This window comes from Mauremys reevesii, linkage group 27 (genome assembly GCF_016161935.1).
Source record: "Mauremys reevesii isolate NIE-2019 linkage group 27, ASM1616193v1, whole genome shotgun sequence".
In the NCBI taxonomy this organism is placed as follows: Eukaryota; Metazoa; Chordata; order Testudines; family Geoemydidae; genus Mauremys; species Mauremys reevesii.
Window position 1 is genome coordinate 2,927,260 of NC_052649.1, and position 14,077 is coordinate 2,941,336.

At 62.7% G+C, this 14,077-nt stretch overlaps 1 protein-coding gene across 1 annotated transcript in view; it reads left to right on the top strand.

Moving 5' to 3' along the window:
* PPP1R9B (protein phosphatase 1 regulatory subunit 9B) overlaps nt 1-12,475 on the top strand; it is an 84,328-nt gene extending 71,853 nt beyond the window's left edge. The window contains exons 15-22 of the mRNA XM_039516266.1: nt 5,255-5,412; nt 7,174-7,495; nt 8,451-8,529; nt 9,329-9,403; nt 10,012-10,171; nt 10,586-10,705; nt 11,633-11,788; nt 12,167-12,475. Of these exons, the coding sequence (XP_039372200.1) occupies nt 5,255-5,412; nt 7,174-7,495; nt 8,451-8,529; nt 9,329-9,403; nt 10,012-10,171; nt 10,586-10,705; nt 11,633-11,788; nt 12,167-12,325 (1,229 nt within the window). The 3' untranslated portion in view covers nt 12,326-12,475. The remainder of the gene's footprint in view (nt 1-5,254; nt 5,413-7,173; nt 7,496-8,450; nt 8,530-9,328; nt 9,404-10,011; nt 10,172-10,585; nt 10,706-11,632; nt 11,789-12,166) is intronic.
* The last annotated feature ends 1,602 nt before the right edge of the window (nt 12,476-14,077 follow it).

Consider the following 14,077-nt stretch of genomic DNA (forward strand, 5'->3'; position numbering starts at 1 on the left):
TGGGCACGGCCGGCAGCCTCCCTGGATTCGGGGAAATGTTCTTTGCTGCTAACGTGACGCGTGGAAAGTGCATCCAGACGCTGTTGGGCCGCCGTCCCTCGTGACGGGAAAGAGGTGGCGCTTGGCTGCGTGCGCCCTGTGAAGGGGGGTCTGTGCAGAGGTTGCTGGATGCAGGCAGGCCCCGGGATTCTCTCCAGCAAGGCCAGGGGTCACCACCAACCACAAGGCTGTCACGCCACTGACCCCTGATCTTCAACTCGCCCCTTCTAGCGCCTCCAGGAGCCAGGCCATGGGGCCCTGACTGCAGTCAGCTTCAGGGGCAGGCGTCCTTTGAAGCAGCCACTGTTGGCAGCTGCGGGAGGCGGGATGCTGGCTGTGATGGTCTGATCTGCTCCAGCAAAGGGGACGAGGGGGAGGCCGGGGCCCGGCACCGCTGTGGGAATGGGGATCCCCCTGCCCCTTTCTGTCTGCTGTGCAAAGAGGCGTTAATTTCTGCCTCGCTCCCAGGCCCTCAGAGGGGATGCTGGTGTGACGTTATTGATATAGTCTGGGACCATATAGAACATGGTTGCAACCAAGGTCCTGTAGTGGCACCAAATCTTATGTAAAAGGGGTCATATAAGGTGTCTAAGAGCAGGTTCTGGGTTGCTGCTTATGATTATGGTGTCTGTCTGTAGGTGTCATTTTGTAGTTGAAGTTATGAGTATTGGCTCTGGATTGTCTGTATTTCAAATTTGTGTTGTGCTTCTGGGAGACACCCCAAACAAGCTGGTGTCAGCTCTGCCTAGTCTGTGTGATGGCCCATTAAGGACCATCAGCTACACAACTGACCCATGGAGAGAAGGCAGATGCGCCTTGTGACTCAGCAAAGTGCAGGGACGTGCCCATGTGACTCCAGTCTCCATTTTGCTGTAGTTTTCCACAGGAAGGACAAAGAGGTTCTTACACCTGGAAAAAAACCTATATAAGGCTGATGCCTCCTCTCCATCTGGTCTTCAATCCTGCTTCTGACCTCTGGAGGGACTTTGCTACAAACTGAAGCTCTGAACAAAGGACTGACTGACCCATCCCAGTGGGGGATGTTCCAGAGACTTGATTTGAACCTGTAGTTTACTCCATCACTGCTACAAGCCTGAACTAAGAACTTTGCCATTACTGTATGGAATTGATTCAACTGAACCAATTCTAGCTCTCATCTCTACCTTTTTCCCTTTATGAATAAACCTTTAGATTTTAGATTCTAAAGGATTGGCAACAGCGTGATTTGTGGGTAAGATCTGATGTGTATATTGACCTGGGTCTGGGGCTTGATTCTTTGGGATCGAGAGAACCGTTTTCTTTTATTGGGGTGTTGGTTTTCATAACCATTCCTCCCCAGGACGAGTGGGACTGGTGGTGATACTGGGAGACTGGAGTGTCTAAGGAAATTGCTTGTGTGACTTGTGGTTAGCCAGTGGGGTGAGACCAGAGTCCTCTTTGTCTGGCTTTGTTTGCTTTAGAGGTGGAAAAACCCCAGCCTAGGGCTGTGACTGCCCTGTTTGAAGCGATTTGTCCTGAATTGGCACTCTCAGTTGGGTCCCGCCAGAACCGCATCGTCACACCTGGCGCTCACAGCAAAGCAACTTACAAAGAAATCTGCCTCCGTCTCCCTCGCGAACTTTGCCAGTCACGGCCCAAATCAATGTCCCGAGGCCTCAGCATCTGGGGAAACCCTTGACTCAAGTCTGTTTGCCTCTCTTGTACGCCCCCCTCCTGGCATCTTCCCCCTCTCTGGGGCTCTGCCGTGGGCAGACACAGGCGGGTGAGGTAATCGCTCTCGCTGGACCAACTGCTCAGGGCCGAAGGGCTGGGCCGCCAGCAGGGCCAGTAACAGATGTGACCTCACCCATCTTGGCTGCCTCGTATCCCGGGCGCGACACGGCTCCACCACTGGCACAAATGTTCCAGGCGTCTCTTCGGCCTTGTCTGTGCCAGGGAGATCGGCCTGGCTGGTCCCTGCCCCAGCCCGGCCGGCCCATACCACACACCCGGCGCCCAGTTTGGGCCTGTTCTGGGCAAGGCTCCGCTGTGCCCGTCTGCGTCGTCTTTTCTCCTGTCCGTCCCCCTCCCGCTCGCTCCCCGTTCTCATGAGCCGCGTCTCTGTGTGTCCCCCCCCCCCCCCCGCTCCTCCTGGAGTCGGCTGAGCGGCAGCTGATTCTGCGCTCCTGGCAGGCTCGAGCGGGCCTGTGTGTACATGTACGTGTGTGTGTGTGTGTGTGTGTGTGTATACACATACACACACACACACACGCCTGGTTAAGTATTCATGACCTCCCGAAGGCAGCTCCCTGCTCTGTCCGCAGGGAAGGCAGAGGGGGCTGGGATGAGAGACGGGGGGGCACTTTGTGAGCGAATGTGTGTATGCACCTGTGTGCAGGTGTGTAGGGGTGTTTGTAGCCGTAGGGTGTGTGTGGAGCAGTGTATGTTTTTTGGTGGTGTGGGTGGGTGTTTGTGTTAACCCTTTGAGGACAAAACACACCCGTAGTAATTAACACCCCAGGGTCCCAGCCCTTTTGGAGTATTAACCAGCCGGTGCACTAGGATAGGGGAAACTGAGGCACGGGGCAACTTGACCATGGTTACAGAGAGGAGCCCGTATCAGAACTGGGGTGGCGTTTCAGGAGATCCTGGTTCTGTGTGGTGTGGTGACCCTCCCCCGCATCTCTGCTCCATTTGCCTCCCCACCCCCAATTTAGGAATCGGCCATTGACTCCGCTTCTCCCAGGGCGGGGGAACTGGAGCTGGCTAATCACTGACACCTCCGGCCTCAGAGTGACAGGCCGAGCACCCAAGGGCTCTGGGCTTATGGGGTGAGCTTCCATGGTACAGGATTGGGAGGGGGGACTAGTCTCTGGCAGGTCCCCCAGATGAGGCCCCTGACTGCTGTGGCTCTCAGAGGAAGTGGGGTATGCCAGTTGGACAGGGGTAATCCCCCCCCACCTCCTGTTCGCATGCAGGTGAATGAGTGTGCCAGTGTGTGTAGGTGTGAGTGTGCAAACATACCTCAGTGCAAATGGATAGGTGACCTGCGCGTGCGATGGGGGTGGGTCAAAGCCACCAGCCGTGCAGCACTGTCTGCAGTGTCCCCCAGGGCCTGTGGGCTCCGGAGTGCCCCCCAGTGCAGTGCTGACCCAGATGTCCCCTAATTCTGGCAGTGCCATCTGTAGTGCCCCCCAGCACTGGCAGTGCCACCCCTCTGGCTGCACACTTCTCAGGCGTGCAAAGGGGTCACACTGATGTGCAACTATCTGCATGGGTCGGGAGGGTTAAGTGTGAGAAGGTATTTGGGGGTGTTCATGGGGGTGCTTCTTTGTGGGAGTCGATTTCTAGGTGTGTCTCTGGGTCCTGATTCACTGTCCATGTGTGACTGTTTACACAGTGCAATGGGCGTATAGATCCTCCCAAACCAGAGAGACAGCAGTCACACCCACTGGAAACTGGTCTAAATGTCTGGGCATGGTGCCGGGCAAGGGAGAGCCAGGCATAGTGGGTGTGTGTGTACACCTGCTTGTGCTGCGCCTGGCCCCAGACACACCCAGCGCTTTACAAGCATTAGCTAACCCCTGTGGGAGACAGTATTAGCCCCATTTCACAGCTGGAGAAACCGAGGCACAGATAAATGTAAGCATCTGGCCCGGAATTGTGTGGAGGGTCATTGGCGGAGCTGGGAATACAACCCAGCAGTCCTGCTCCACCAGCTCTCGCCCTGATTTCAGCAGGATTCTGCCCCCCGCGTGCTGCCGTGGGGAGGCATTTCCTGGATGGGCTCTAACACAAGGAGGCTTGGGGACCTCATCTGAGTCAGGCCTGGGTGCCCTCTGCAGGGGCTTTGAAGAGACACAGCCCAGTCGTGGTGCATCTGAAGCTGATCTGAATGCTGAAATGCTGGTGCTTTTGCTTGGGACGCCTGGGTTCCATATGCAGCTCTGGCAGGGGAGTGCAGTCTAGTGGTTAGAACAGGGGGCCACTGGGAGGCAGGACTCCAGGGTTCCATATGCAGCTCTGGCAGGGGACTGCCGTCTAGTGGTTAGAACAGGGGCCACTGGGAGGCAGGACTCCGGGATTGTACCCCCCCCATTCTGCCCACGCCCCGTTTTGTGATTTTGGGCGAGTCACTTCCATCTCTCTGTGCCGGCAGCGTCTGTGAGCAGACTGCAAAGCCCACAAGCATGTCGGTTACCCCAAACGATTCGCAGATTCCTCGCTCGAACCAGCCCAGCTCTGCCTTCCTCCGGTGAGCCAGGGCCGCGCACGCGGGAGACGGTCTGGCTCGCTGGGAGGGCACCAGTGCAAGCGGCGGGCGGGCGGGGCCATGAGAGCCCGGCCCGGCGTGGCACCAGCAGTTGCCCTTGTAGGATGCAAATACGAGAGGGGCCCGTCGCAGCCTTCCCCCAGCTCTGCTCTTCGCTGCCTGCCTGGGTGCAGCCCGCAGTGCCCGGTGCCCCCACATGGTCCCCAGAGGCACCAAGCTGCCGTGTCACCCTTTTGCAAGGAAATCGGAGCAGCCCTGCGGCCTGGGAGGCGCGGGGGCTGTGGGCTTTAATGGAGGCAACGGAGGAAGGCATTTGGTGGCAACGAAAGATTAGTCATTGGGGGCGTCCGGCGGCCGTGAGCTCAGCTGGCCCCAGGCAAAGAGCAGCCCGGGCGGCAGCAGCAGCGAGATGGGAGGCGGATGGGCAGCGGTTTCCCCGCCCCGGGGGATCAGCCACTCTGCAAACCCTGGCAGGGCAGCCCTGTGTGGGGGTGCAATTGTCTCCGAAGAGCTCGGCGGCCCTCCACCCCCGCAGCTGGATTCTCCGGGCCCCAATGCCCCTGAGCTCGGGGGGGACCCCAGCCCCACGGGTCTAGGGCAGCTTGGCCCAGCTGCAGCAGGGGGGAGAGGGAGAGAGGAGCCTGTGGATTTGGGGGGGGGAGCTGGGGCAGGGGGGCTGAAATGGACGTTGCTGTGCGTCTCTTCTCTGAACTCTCTCTCTTTCTCCCCCTGTTCCACCCTCTCCCTCCTCTGTCCCTGGCTGGGACACCGCCCCACCTTTCCTTTCTCTTCCATTCATTCCTTCTCTTTTCCCCTCCTCTCCCCCTGCTCTGTCCCATTCGCTCTCTCCCCACTCCCTGTGCTCCCTGCCCCTCTGTGCATCCCCCATCGCCCCGTCCGTCCGCCTGCTCTCGCTCTCTCGCTCTCCCACTCCTCCGCCCCCCTTCTCTCTTTCACTCCCAGATTTTAATGATGTGATTCCAGAGACCCAGAGGCTGGACAGCAGTTTGCAGAAGGCCCGAGCCCAGCTGTCGGCCAAGGGCAGGCGGCACCGCCCGTCCCGGTCCCGCTTGAGAGACAGCGTCAGCTCGGCGGAAGGGGACGAGAGCCTGGAGAGGAAGGTGAGCACGGGCCCGGGCGGGGGGGCGGCTGCGTTGTGGGGTGACTGTAGCTCCGGGTCAGAGGAGACCAGCCACAAGCCCTGCCACCCAGAATGGCTGCTCCCTCTCCTCTCTCGTGCCACAGGAGCTCAGGATCTGCCACGCTGGATCAGACCCTGGGTCCATCAAATCCTCTATCCCGCCGGGTCCTGTAACAGATCAAGCAGTGGGACCTGCTCCCACCTGCTCCCAGTGGGTCAGACTCTGGCCGGTGACTAATGCTTCAGCCGGGCAGCCCGTGAGCCTGGCAGGGCCCCGGACGGGACATTGATACGGAGAACAAGGCTCAGCAGAGTGACTGGGAGGGGCTATAAACCTTCCTGCTTCAGGGCAGGAGCTGTGCTCTAGCAGATGGGGGTCAGGAGGGAACAGTCCTTAAGGACAGGTTGTTCCAGAACTGCCTGCTGCAGGGTTTCTGCGCCTGGCTGCGGCTGCAGGCAGGGGACTGGGTTTGATCAACCAGTGGCCTGATCCTGTGGGGGGCGAGAGGGGATACTGGAGGAGCTGGGCTAATGGTCTGATGCAGTGGGGTAGGAGGAGGGATACCAGCAATGGTCTGATGCAGTGGGGCAGGAGGAGGGATACCAGCAATGGTCTGATGCAGTGGGGCAGGAGGAGGGATACCAGCAATGGTCTGATGCAGTGGGGCAGGAGGAGGGGATACCAGCAATGGTCTGACGCAGTGGGGCAGGAGGAGGGATACCAGCAATGGTCTGACGCAGTGGAGCAGGAGGAGGGGATACCAGCAATGGTCTGACGCAGTGGGGCAGGAGGAGGGGATACCAGCAATGGTCTGACGCAGTGGGGCAGGAGGAGGGATACCAGCAATGGTCTGACGCAGTGGGGCAGGAGGAGGGGATACCAGCAATGGTCTGACGCAGTGGGGCAGGAGGAGGGATACCAGCAATGGTCTGACGCAGTGGGGCAGGAGGGGAGATACCAGACTAGCTGCCCAGTGGCCTGTTCTATGGTGGCAAGCCCTGTGCACCTGGGTGCTACCTAGGGTGGCCAACTTTCTAATGGCTGAAAACCGAATACCCTTGTCCCGCCCCGGCCCCACCTCTTTCCTGAGGCCCCACCCCCGTCCCCCCCCCATCACTCGCTCTCCATTTCCCCCCCCCCCCCCCCCAGCCCTCTCCGGAGACTCACCTGCTGGGTGCAGAGCCAGGCTGGGGAGAACTGATGCGGATCCTGCCCAATCGGGGCAGAGCGGGGGTCAGTCCCCGTAGCAAGCGGCCAGGCAATCGGGGCACGGTGGAGCAGAAGGGGGGTGGCCAGGATCCTCTTCCCCCCCCCAGGTGGCTGCAGGCCAGGATCCTCCCCACTGCTCCCCCTCCAGCATCACCAGCTGAGCAGAGCCGCCCCTCCACGTGGCTCCAGCTGCTTCTCTTCCCGCCCCCAGTGGCGGAGTCCGGTTACTGCAGCCAACTGGACTTTCAGCCTCCGCTCAGCTCGCTGCAGGTTCCCTTTTTCGACCGGACACCTGGCAACTGCTATGGGTGCGCGGCTCCCTGATCAGCCCCTAGCGAGGGTCCCTGCGGGTCCGGGTTGGAGCTACCGGGGGGGGGGGAGCAGCCTGCGAGCAGCTCGCCCTGTCCCTGCACCAGCACTGCGGATAAATAGGGGGCTTCGCTGTGGCCCCCCACGTCAATGCAGCAGTTCCCGGGGCGGGGGTTCCCAGGGGCTTCCCTGTGGCTGATCCCCCCCGCGTCCCACCCACAGGTGGCCGATAAACATGGCAGCCCGCGGCACCGCATGAGATCCCCGCTGCACGCCACCCTGCAGGTCTCCTCGCCCCTCTCCGGCTCCTCCCCCTTCCTCCGCGCCACCGAGTTCTCCTTCGACGCCGCCGTGGTCAGGAGGACGCTGGAGGAGGACGAGCAGCCTTCGTCCCCGCTGATCCGCTACCAGCCCCTGACCAACGCTTCCTCCCACGAGGCCTTGGGATGCACCCCCACCAGCTCGCCCCCCAAGTCCTGCCACAGCTCGGACAGCTCGCCCCTCTACACCCGGAGGGACCGCCGGGCGGAGCGGCACAGCGAAGGTAAGGGCTGGATGGGGGAGCCGCCTCTACGCAGGAAACTTTCCGTAGCATTATCTGCCCTGCGCCCTACAGCGCCTCTTGCTGGGAGCTCCCCCCACAGCCAATGCTCCTGCCCCGCTCCCTACAGCGCCTCCTGCTGGGAGCTCCCCCCACAGCCAGTGCTCCTGCCCCGCTCCCTACAGCGCCTCCTGCTGGGAGCTCCCCCCACAGCCAGCGCTCCTGCCCCGCTCCCTACAGCGCCTCCTGCTGGGAGCTCCCCCCACAGCCAGCGCTCCTGCCCCGCTCCCTACAGCGCCTCCTGCTGGGAGCTCCCCCCACAGCCAGTGCTCCTGCCCCGCTCCCTACAGCGCCTCCTGCTGGGAGCTCCCCCCACAGCCAGTGCTCCTGCCCTGCTCCCTACAGCGCCTCCTGCTGGGAGCTCCCCCCACAGCCAATGCTCCTGCCCCGCTCCCTACAGCGCCTCCTGCTGGGAGCTCCCCCCACAGCCAGCGCTCCTGCCCTGCTCCCTACAGCGCCTCCTGCTGGGAGCTCCCCCCACAGCCAGTGCTCCTGCCCTGCTCCCTACAGCGCCCCCTGCTGGGAGAGGCTGGGGCTGCAGTAGCTGGGAGATCCCCCCCACAGCCAACGCTCCTGCCCCTTTAGCTAACAGCGAGGCCCCCTCGGGGTTGGGTCATGGGCTGCAGTGCCCGAGTCCCAGTTGGTACCCGGTGGTTTTGATGGAGGTTTGGGCCTGTCCAGTGCCCCTGGCAGGGCTGGGGGTTGGGTAGCCCATTTTTCCCCGGATAAAGACAGAGCCGGGATTTGCCTGTCCTTGGGAAGGGAAATCACTTCCTCGCTGAGCTGGAGAACTCCCCACGGCCCAGGTCTCCCAGGCTTTTCCTTAAACCGGCCTGGGAGCTCCCTTGGACGTTCTCCCAGCGGCTTTGATCTCTCCCGGCATGTTTCTCTGCCCTAGATGACACAAGCCCATCAGAGCCCGCCAGCCCCACCATCGGGCTTGACAAGAAGACCCGGAGGAAGTTCCTGGATTTGGGGTGAGTCCCACGAACTCTGGATGGGACGCCCCTGCCGTCTGTCCACACTGACCGCTCCAAGTGCACTGGCGTGGCCACATTTGCGGCACTTGCAGCGGCACTGGGAGTGGTGCATTATGGGCAGCTATCCCAGCATGCAAGTGACTGCAACGTGCTTTTCAAATGTGTGGGTGGAGTGTGACAGGGAGCGTGTTGTGTGTATGTGGGGGGAGAGAGAGTGGGTTGGGGGGGCTGAGAGCCTGTCCGCCTGCTGTCTCGTAAGTTCAGACAGCAGCAGACCTCCCCCTCCGTTCCCCCCTACCCCCCGCCTCTCTCTCTCACCCACCATTCCACAGTCATGGTTGCTTTGTCTCGGAGCAGATAAGCAGCCGTCTGTCAGAAACGGAGCTTTGAAAGGGCATAGCCGCATTCCTGCAGCGATTCAAAAACAGTGACAAGAGGGGCCACTTGACTTAAGGGGATTATGGGACGTTCCCGGAGGCCGATCACAGCGCAGTAATGCAACACCTCGTTCACACTGGCGCCGCGGCGCTCCAGCAGGGGCGCGGCAAACGTTATTCCTCTCGCGGAGGTGGAGAACTGGCAGCGCTGTAGCCGCAGCGTCAGGGCCTTGCCAGTGTGGACGGGGTGTGAGCTAGGGCGCCCGGGGCTGCTTTAATGTGCTGTAACTCGCAAGTGTAGCCAAACCCGCAGAAAACTTAAGACATCCAAGAGACGCCCGGTGCCCATCTCTTCCCAGCCCACAGGTGCCCACACCCCCCGGCACGCCACTAACGAGCCTCCTCTCTCTCTGCCGCAGGGTGACCCTGAGACGAGCCTCTTCCAGCAAAAGCAGGAAAGAGAAGGGGAGCAACCGGTTGTCCATGGGCAGCAGGTGGGGAGCCGCCAGCCTCCCCCGAATCCTGAGCTTCTCACAAGCCACAGCCCAAAACATCTCCCTGAACCCCACAATGGCATCCACCCCCTCCTGCCCCGCCTTTCTCAGTGTGTCCCCTTCACCCTCTTGGCTTTTCGAGCGCCAGGGGGCACTCGGCCCTCCCCAGCTCCCGAGGAACGCGCCCACCCCTCTGCCCTGGCAATCAAGGAGCTTCCGCCTGGTCTCCAAAGCCCCGGGTGACTTGTCAAGGGCCCCGGGGCAGCTGAGACCCAGAGAGGGAGAGACAGGGAGGTGCGGATGGGAGAACGTGTTCACTTGCAGTGATGGAGCTGGGGAGCACGGAGCCGCAAGGAGATGAAGAGGGAGCTCGATACGCTCAAGGGATGAGAACCTGGCGGAGAGGGGAGATGAAGGCATCAGGGAGCAGAGGACTTGGGGGATGGTCTGGGTGCCCTGGGTAGATCCAGACCCCGGCTGGGCTCAGTGGGGTGGAGTCTGGTCACGTCTGGCAGCTCGGACGCTCCGGGGAGCCCGGCCCCCGTGGGGTGGGCCCCCGGGAGCCAGGGGAGCGAGGATGCTAACCCGCCTGCCGGCCCTTTCCCCAGGGAGCTGGTGGAGGGCTCCAGCCGCTCGTCCGTGTCCCCGTTCATGCCCTTCTCCTGGTTCACGGACAGCGGGAAGGGCTCGGCCTCGTCCGGCAGCACCGTCTCCCCGACCCGCTCGCCCAAGAGGGAGGGCTTAAGCCCCAAGAAATCTGCTTCCCAGGTCAGTACCCATCCCCACCTCACCCTGTAGGGCCGGGGGTGGGGGGGACTGGGGGTGGGGCCAAAGTCCTGCCATGACCCTTTGCAGGGCAGGCCCCTTGTTCACGCCTTGGGTAACCACCTGGCTGGTATTTGATCATTTCGGCCGCTTTTCTATGGCTTTGCCAGTGGCCGGAATAATGATGGACTCTGCTGGGTTTTTGTACACGGGTGTAAAGATCTGCATTATTCTCACCAGGCACTGGGCTCACCGAGGTTCAAAGGTTCTGGGGCCGGCTGGGTTCCCCCGGCTGCCGTGTCAGACAATCTTCCCTCCCCGTGTTCTCCCTAGAGACTGTCAGTGGCTCTTGGGGGGAGGGGGGGGAGGGTGCCGGGTTTTTTGCAGTTTTTTGCACCCTACTGATCCCGCGGGCAGGACTCCACCCTGAGCGACGACTCCACCCCGCCCAGCAGCAGCCCCAAGACGCTGAGCAGCGGCGCCAGCGAGACGAAATGCTCCTACCCCTACCACACCCTGTCCCAGTCCTCCGACGAGGTGAGCCCGCGGGGGCGGCCGAGGGGGGCAGCCTGGGGGAGCCGGTTGGCCAGATCCGACAGCGAGGGGGCAAGGGGGCTTTCGCCGCTCCACTCCTGGGCCCCAGGGCTGGGGGTGACTCTGTCCATGGGCCCCATGGAGTTGCAGATCCTTTGCCAGGCGGAGCGGGGGGGGGCGTGTCTCAGGGCTGCCGGGTGTTGAAAGGGAAACTGGCAGCGACATTAAAAGTGCAGTTACCTGCAGGGCGAGAAGAGCAGCTGGAGCCTGGAGGGGGACTCGGCGAGCAGCTGCTGCTCTCCCCGGCCCCCAGCCTGACAGAGGCACACTTGGGGTAGGGGGCAGACAGGTTACACCCCCCACAGATGGCACCAGTCCCTCCATTTCCCCAGCCCAGCCCCTCGCTCTGGGGAAACCCCCCCAGCTATGCCTTGATTTCCCCACTCCAGCCCCTTGCTCCAAAGAACCCCCCCAGCTGTGCCTCGATTTCCCCAGCCCAGCCCCTCACTCCGGGGACCCCCCTGCCCCGCTGTGCCCCAGTTTCCCCAGCCCCTCACTCTGGGGATCCCCCCCCCGCCATGCCCGGCTGTGCTCTGATTGGGCAGTTCCTCCCAGCCCAGCTCTGCAGGCTGCAGGTGAGTCCCGGGAGATGTGGGAGTGAGCGCCGGGGGCGGGGGCGGACAGCGAGTGAGGGGGGGGAATAGGTGGGGCAGGAGGCGGGGCCTCAGAGGAAGGGGCGGGGCTTCACAGGGAAGGGGCGGGGCAGAGGTGTTCCGTTTTCAGGGATTAGAAAGTTGGCCAGGATTCACCTGTGGCCTGCAGAGCCGGGCTGGGAGGAACTTCTGAAGGCTCCCTGCTGGGGCGCCCTGATCCGGGGGCAGGGGACCCCACTGGTGCTCACCCCTCCCCCGCCTTTTCTGCCCCCTGCAGTTCCTGGACGAGCCCCTCAGCGCCGCCACCAGCTGGAGCAGCCAGCAAGTGGGCCAGTGGCTGGAGAGCCTGAACCTGGAGCAGTACGTGGACGAGTTCGTGGCCCGCGAGGTGGACGGCCAGCAGCTGCTGCACCTGGATGGAGCCAAGCTGAAGGTGGGGTGGGGGTGGGGCTGCCCTGCGGCTCCGGGGTCGGCTCTTGCAGCCATCCCTCCCCCAGGGGGGTTGGGGAGGCATTGCCTTCCCCCAGCAAGATGGACCAATCCCTTTGCTGTTTTGGGGTTTGATTGATCCAGAGGCACCTGGCCTGAGGCACTGGGGCAGGAGGGAGGATGCTGGGCATCCCACCGGGCTACTCGATGCCGGGGCTGGGGGTGGAGTTAATCCATTCCCCCTTCGTTAGCGTCCCATTCAGGAGCCCCCCAGCACCCTCCCCTGGAGCCCGGCTCCCGCCAGGCGGGTGGGGGTGGGAAGGGCCGTGGTTGTGATCACGAGGCATCCCCCGACGCACACCCGCCCCGTTGCCTCCTCCAGGCCCTCGGCGTCAGCAGCTCCACCGACCGGGCCTTGCTGAAGCGGAAGCTGAAGGACCTGAGCGTGGCGGTGGAGAAGGAGCGGAAAGCCCAGGAGAAGGTGGAGAAGCAGAGGGAAAAGCAGAAGAAGAAAGAGCAGGAGCAGCAGCGGAGGAGTTAGGGAGGGCGAGTTGGCACACGGCTCCCGGCGCGGGGAGGGACAGAAGGAGACCTCCCCTGCCCAGGCGAGGGGGAATCAGGGGCACACCGACCGGGAGAGACACCGGCCCCAACAGGGGATCAGCCCAGGGGTCAGTCTTTGGCTTGGGGTGGCTCTGCCCCGGAGCCCGGACTTTCCAGCTGCCTCCTGGATCCTTGCTGGCCCCAGTAGACAAGCAAACCCCTCCCCAACTCTGCCCATCCACTCCGCCATGCACGGGGCTCCTGGCACTGCTGGACCCCGGCCCTACAGCTGGCTAGTGGTTGGCACCCGCCCATGGGCTGCAGCTGGCACGGCTTCCCCCTCCCGGTTTCCCTGCTGCCCTCCGTCTGCTCCTGATCGGTTCCAGTCACCCAGGCCTTCCTGCTCCATGCTGATTGGCTGTCCTACCTCACCGGCCCCCCGTTTCCCTTAGCCCATGGGCACCACTGCTGCTCCCCACTCCCTCCCGAAAACGATGGCTCGGCCCCGACGGGCCCGCAGGACGAAGATAGTGCATGGTGTTACCCCTCCCCCGCCCACGAGCGATCCCGGGTTGCGCTCAGGGGCCAGGATCGACACAGCCCGGACTAGCACGGCCCGGCCAGTTTATTCCGAGAGCACAGACACCGACCCAGGGAGACACCACAAAGGAAATAAAACTGATTGCAACCAGCCCCCCCCCGGGGTCCGCTCTGTGCCACACACCCACCCCTGCATTCCCCAGGCTGGGGGCTGGGAATGGGCTGGGGTGGGGCCTGGAGGGGTGACCTGCCCTAGGAAGCAAATTAGGCCCTTCTCTAGGGCGGCCGAAGAGGGGCAGGAGCATCCGCCACCCCTAGGGGGTGCTGCTCCCTGCTTCTGCTCTGCTCGTGGGAACGCTGAGGTCCACTCGGAGCGCTAGGAGTGGCGGAGAACTAGCGGGAGCCAGGCTTATAAAGCCCGGGTGGCTGAGAAAGGATTTTTTGTCAGCCTCTTTGAATTACTGTTATTTCCAGCCTAGCCTCTATGAACTCCAATGCCTACCCCACCTTGTGGAGAAAGGACTTCTTTGTTAAGGCACAGCGCCTCCCAGTCCCTGCAGCTAAGGTAGCAGAGCTCCCGGTATAGGGTGTCAACCCCTAACCTCTGGTGCGTGAGCTACCAGAACCCAGCCCCAATGCCCTGGCTGGCGAAGGGTAAGCCAGGAGGGGCGCGGAGACCGGGGCGTGTGAGCCAGCCGTGGGCAGCAGGCCAGGCGGGCTCGGGGTACCAGCAGCCTGACCCTTGTCACGTTGCCTGTCGCGCTCAGCGCCCGGGGGAATTTGAAGGCGGGGAACGAGGCAGTGTGGGGGCTGTCGCTGGGCTGTGCCACCCAAGCCGAGGGGCAGCAGGGGGCAAGGTGCCAATGTAGCCGGTGGGCGCCGGAGGCTGGGCTGAGACGAGAAGGAGAGAGGGGTGCGGGCAGGCCCTTGACACGGAGAACAAGCAGCAGCGGGTGGGTGTGCTGGTGAACGGGTAGCTGGGCCCTTGACTCTATCCCAGCATTGCAGGGATGGAGGGGCTGCTCGGGGGGGGGGGTGCGTGAGACAGGTGTGCTGTGCCGGCCTGCTCCCCCTGCCCCCAACGCAGAGAGCAAAGCCCCTGGAGGGGGATGGAGCTGTGTGTGACCAGGCCTGCGCGGAGGGGGGCACAGAGAGGTCTAATATTCAGCCCGCCCCACCCCCGGCTAGGTAGGCCTCGTCCGTGGCTTGG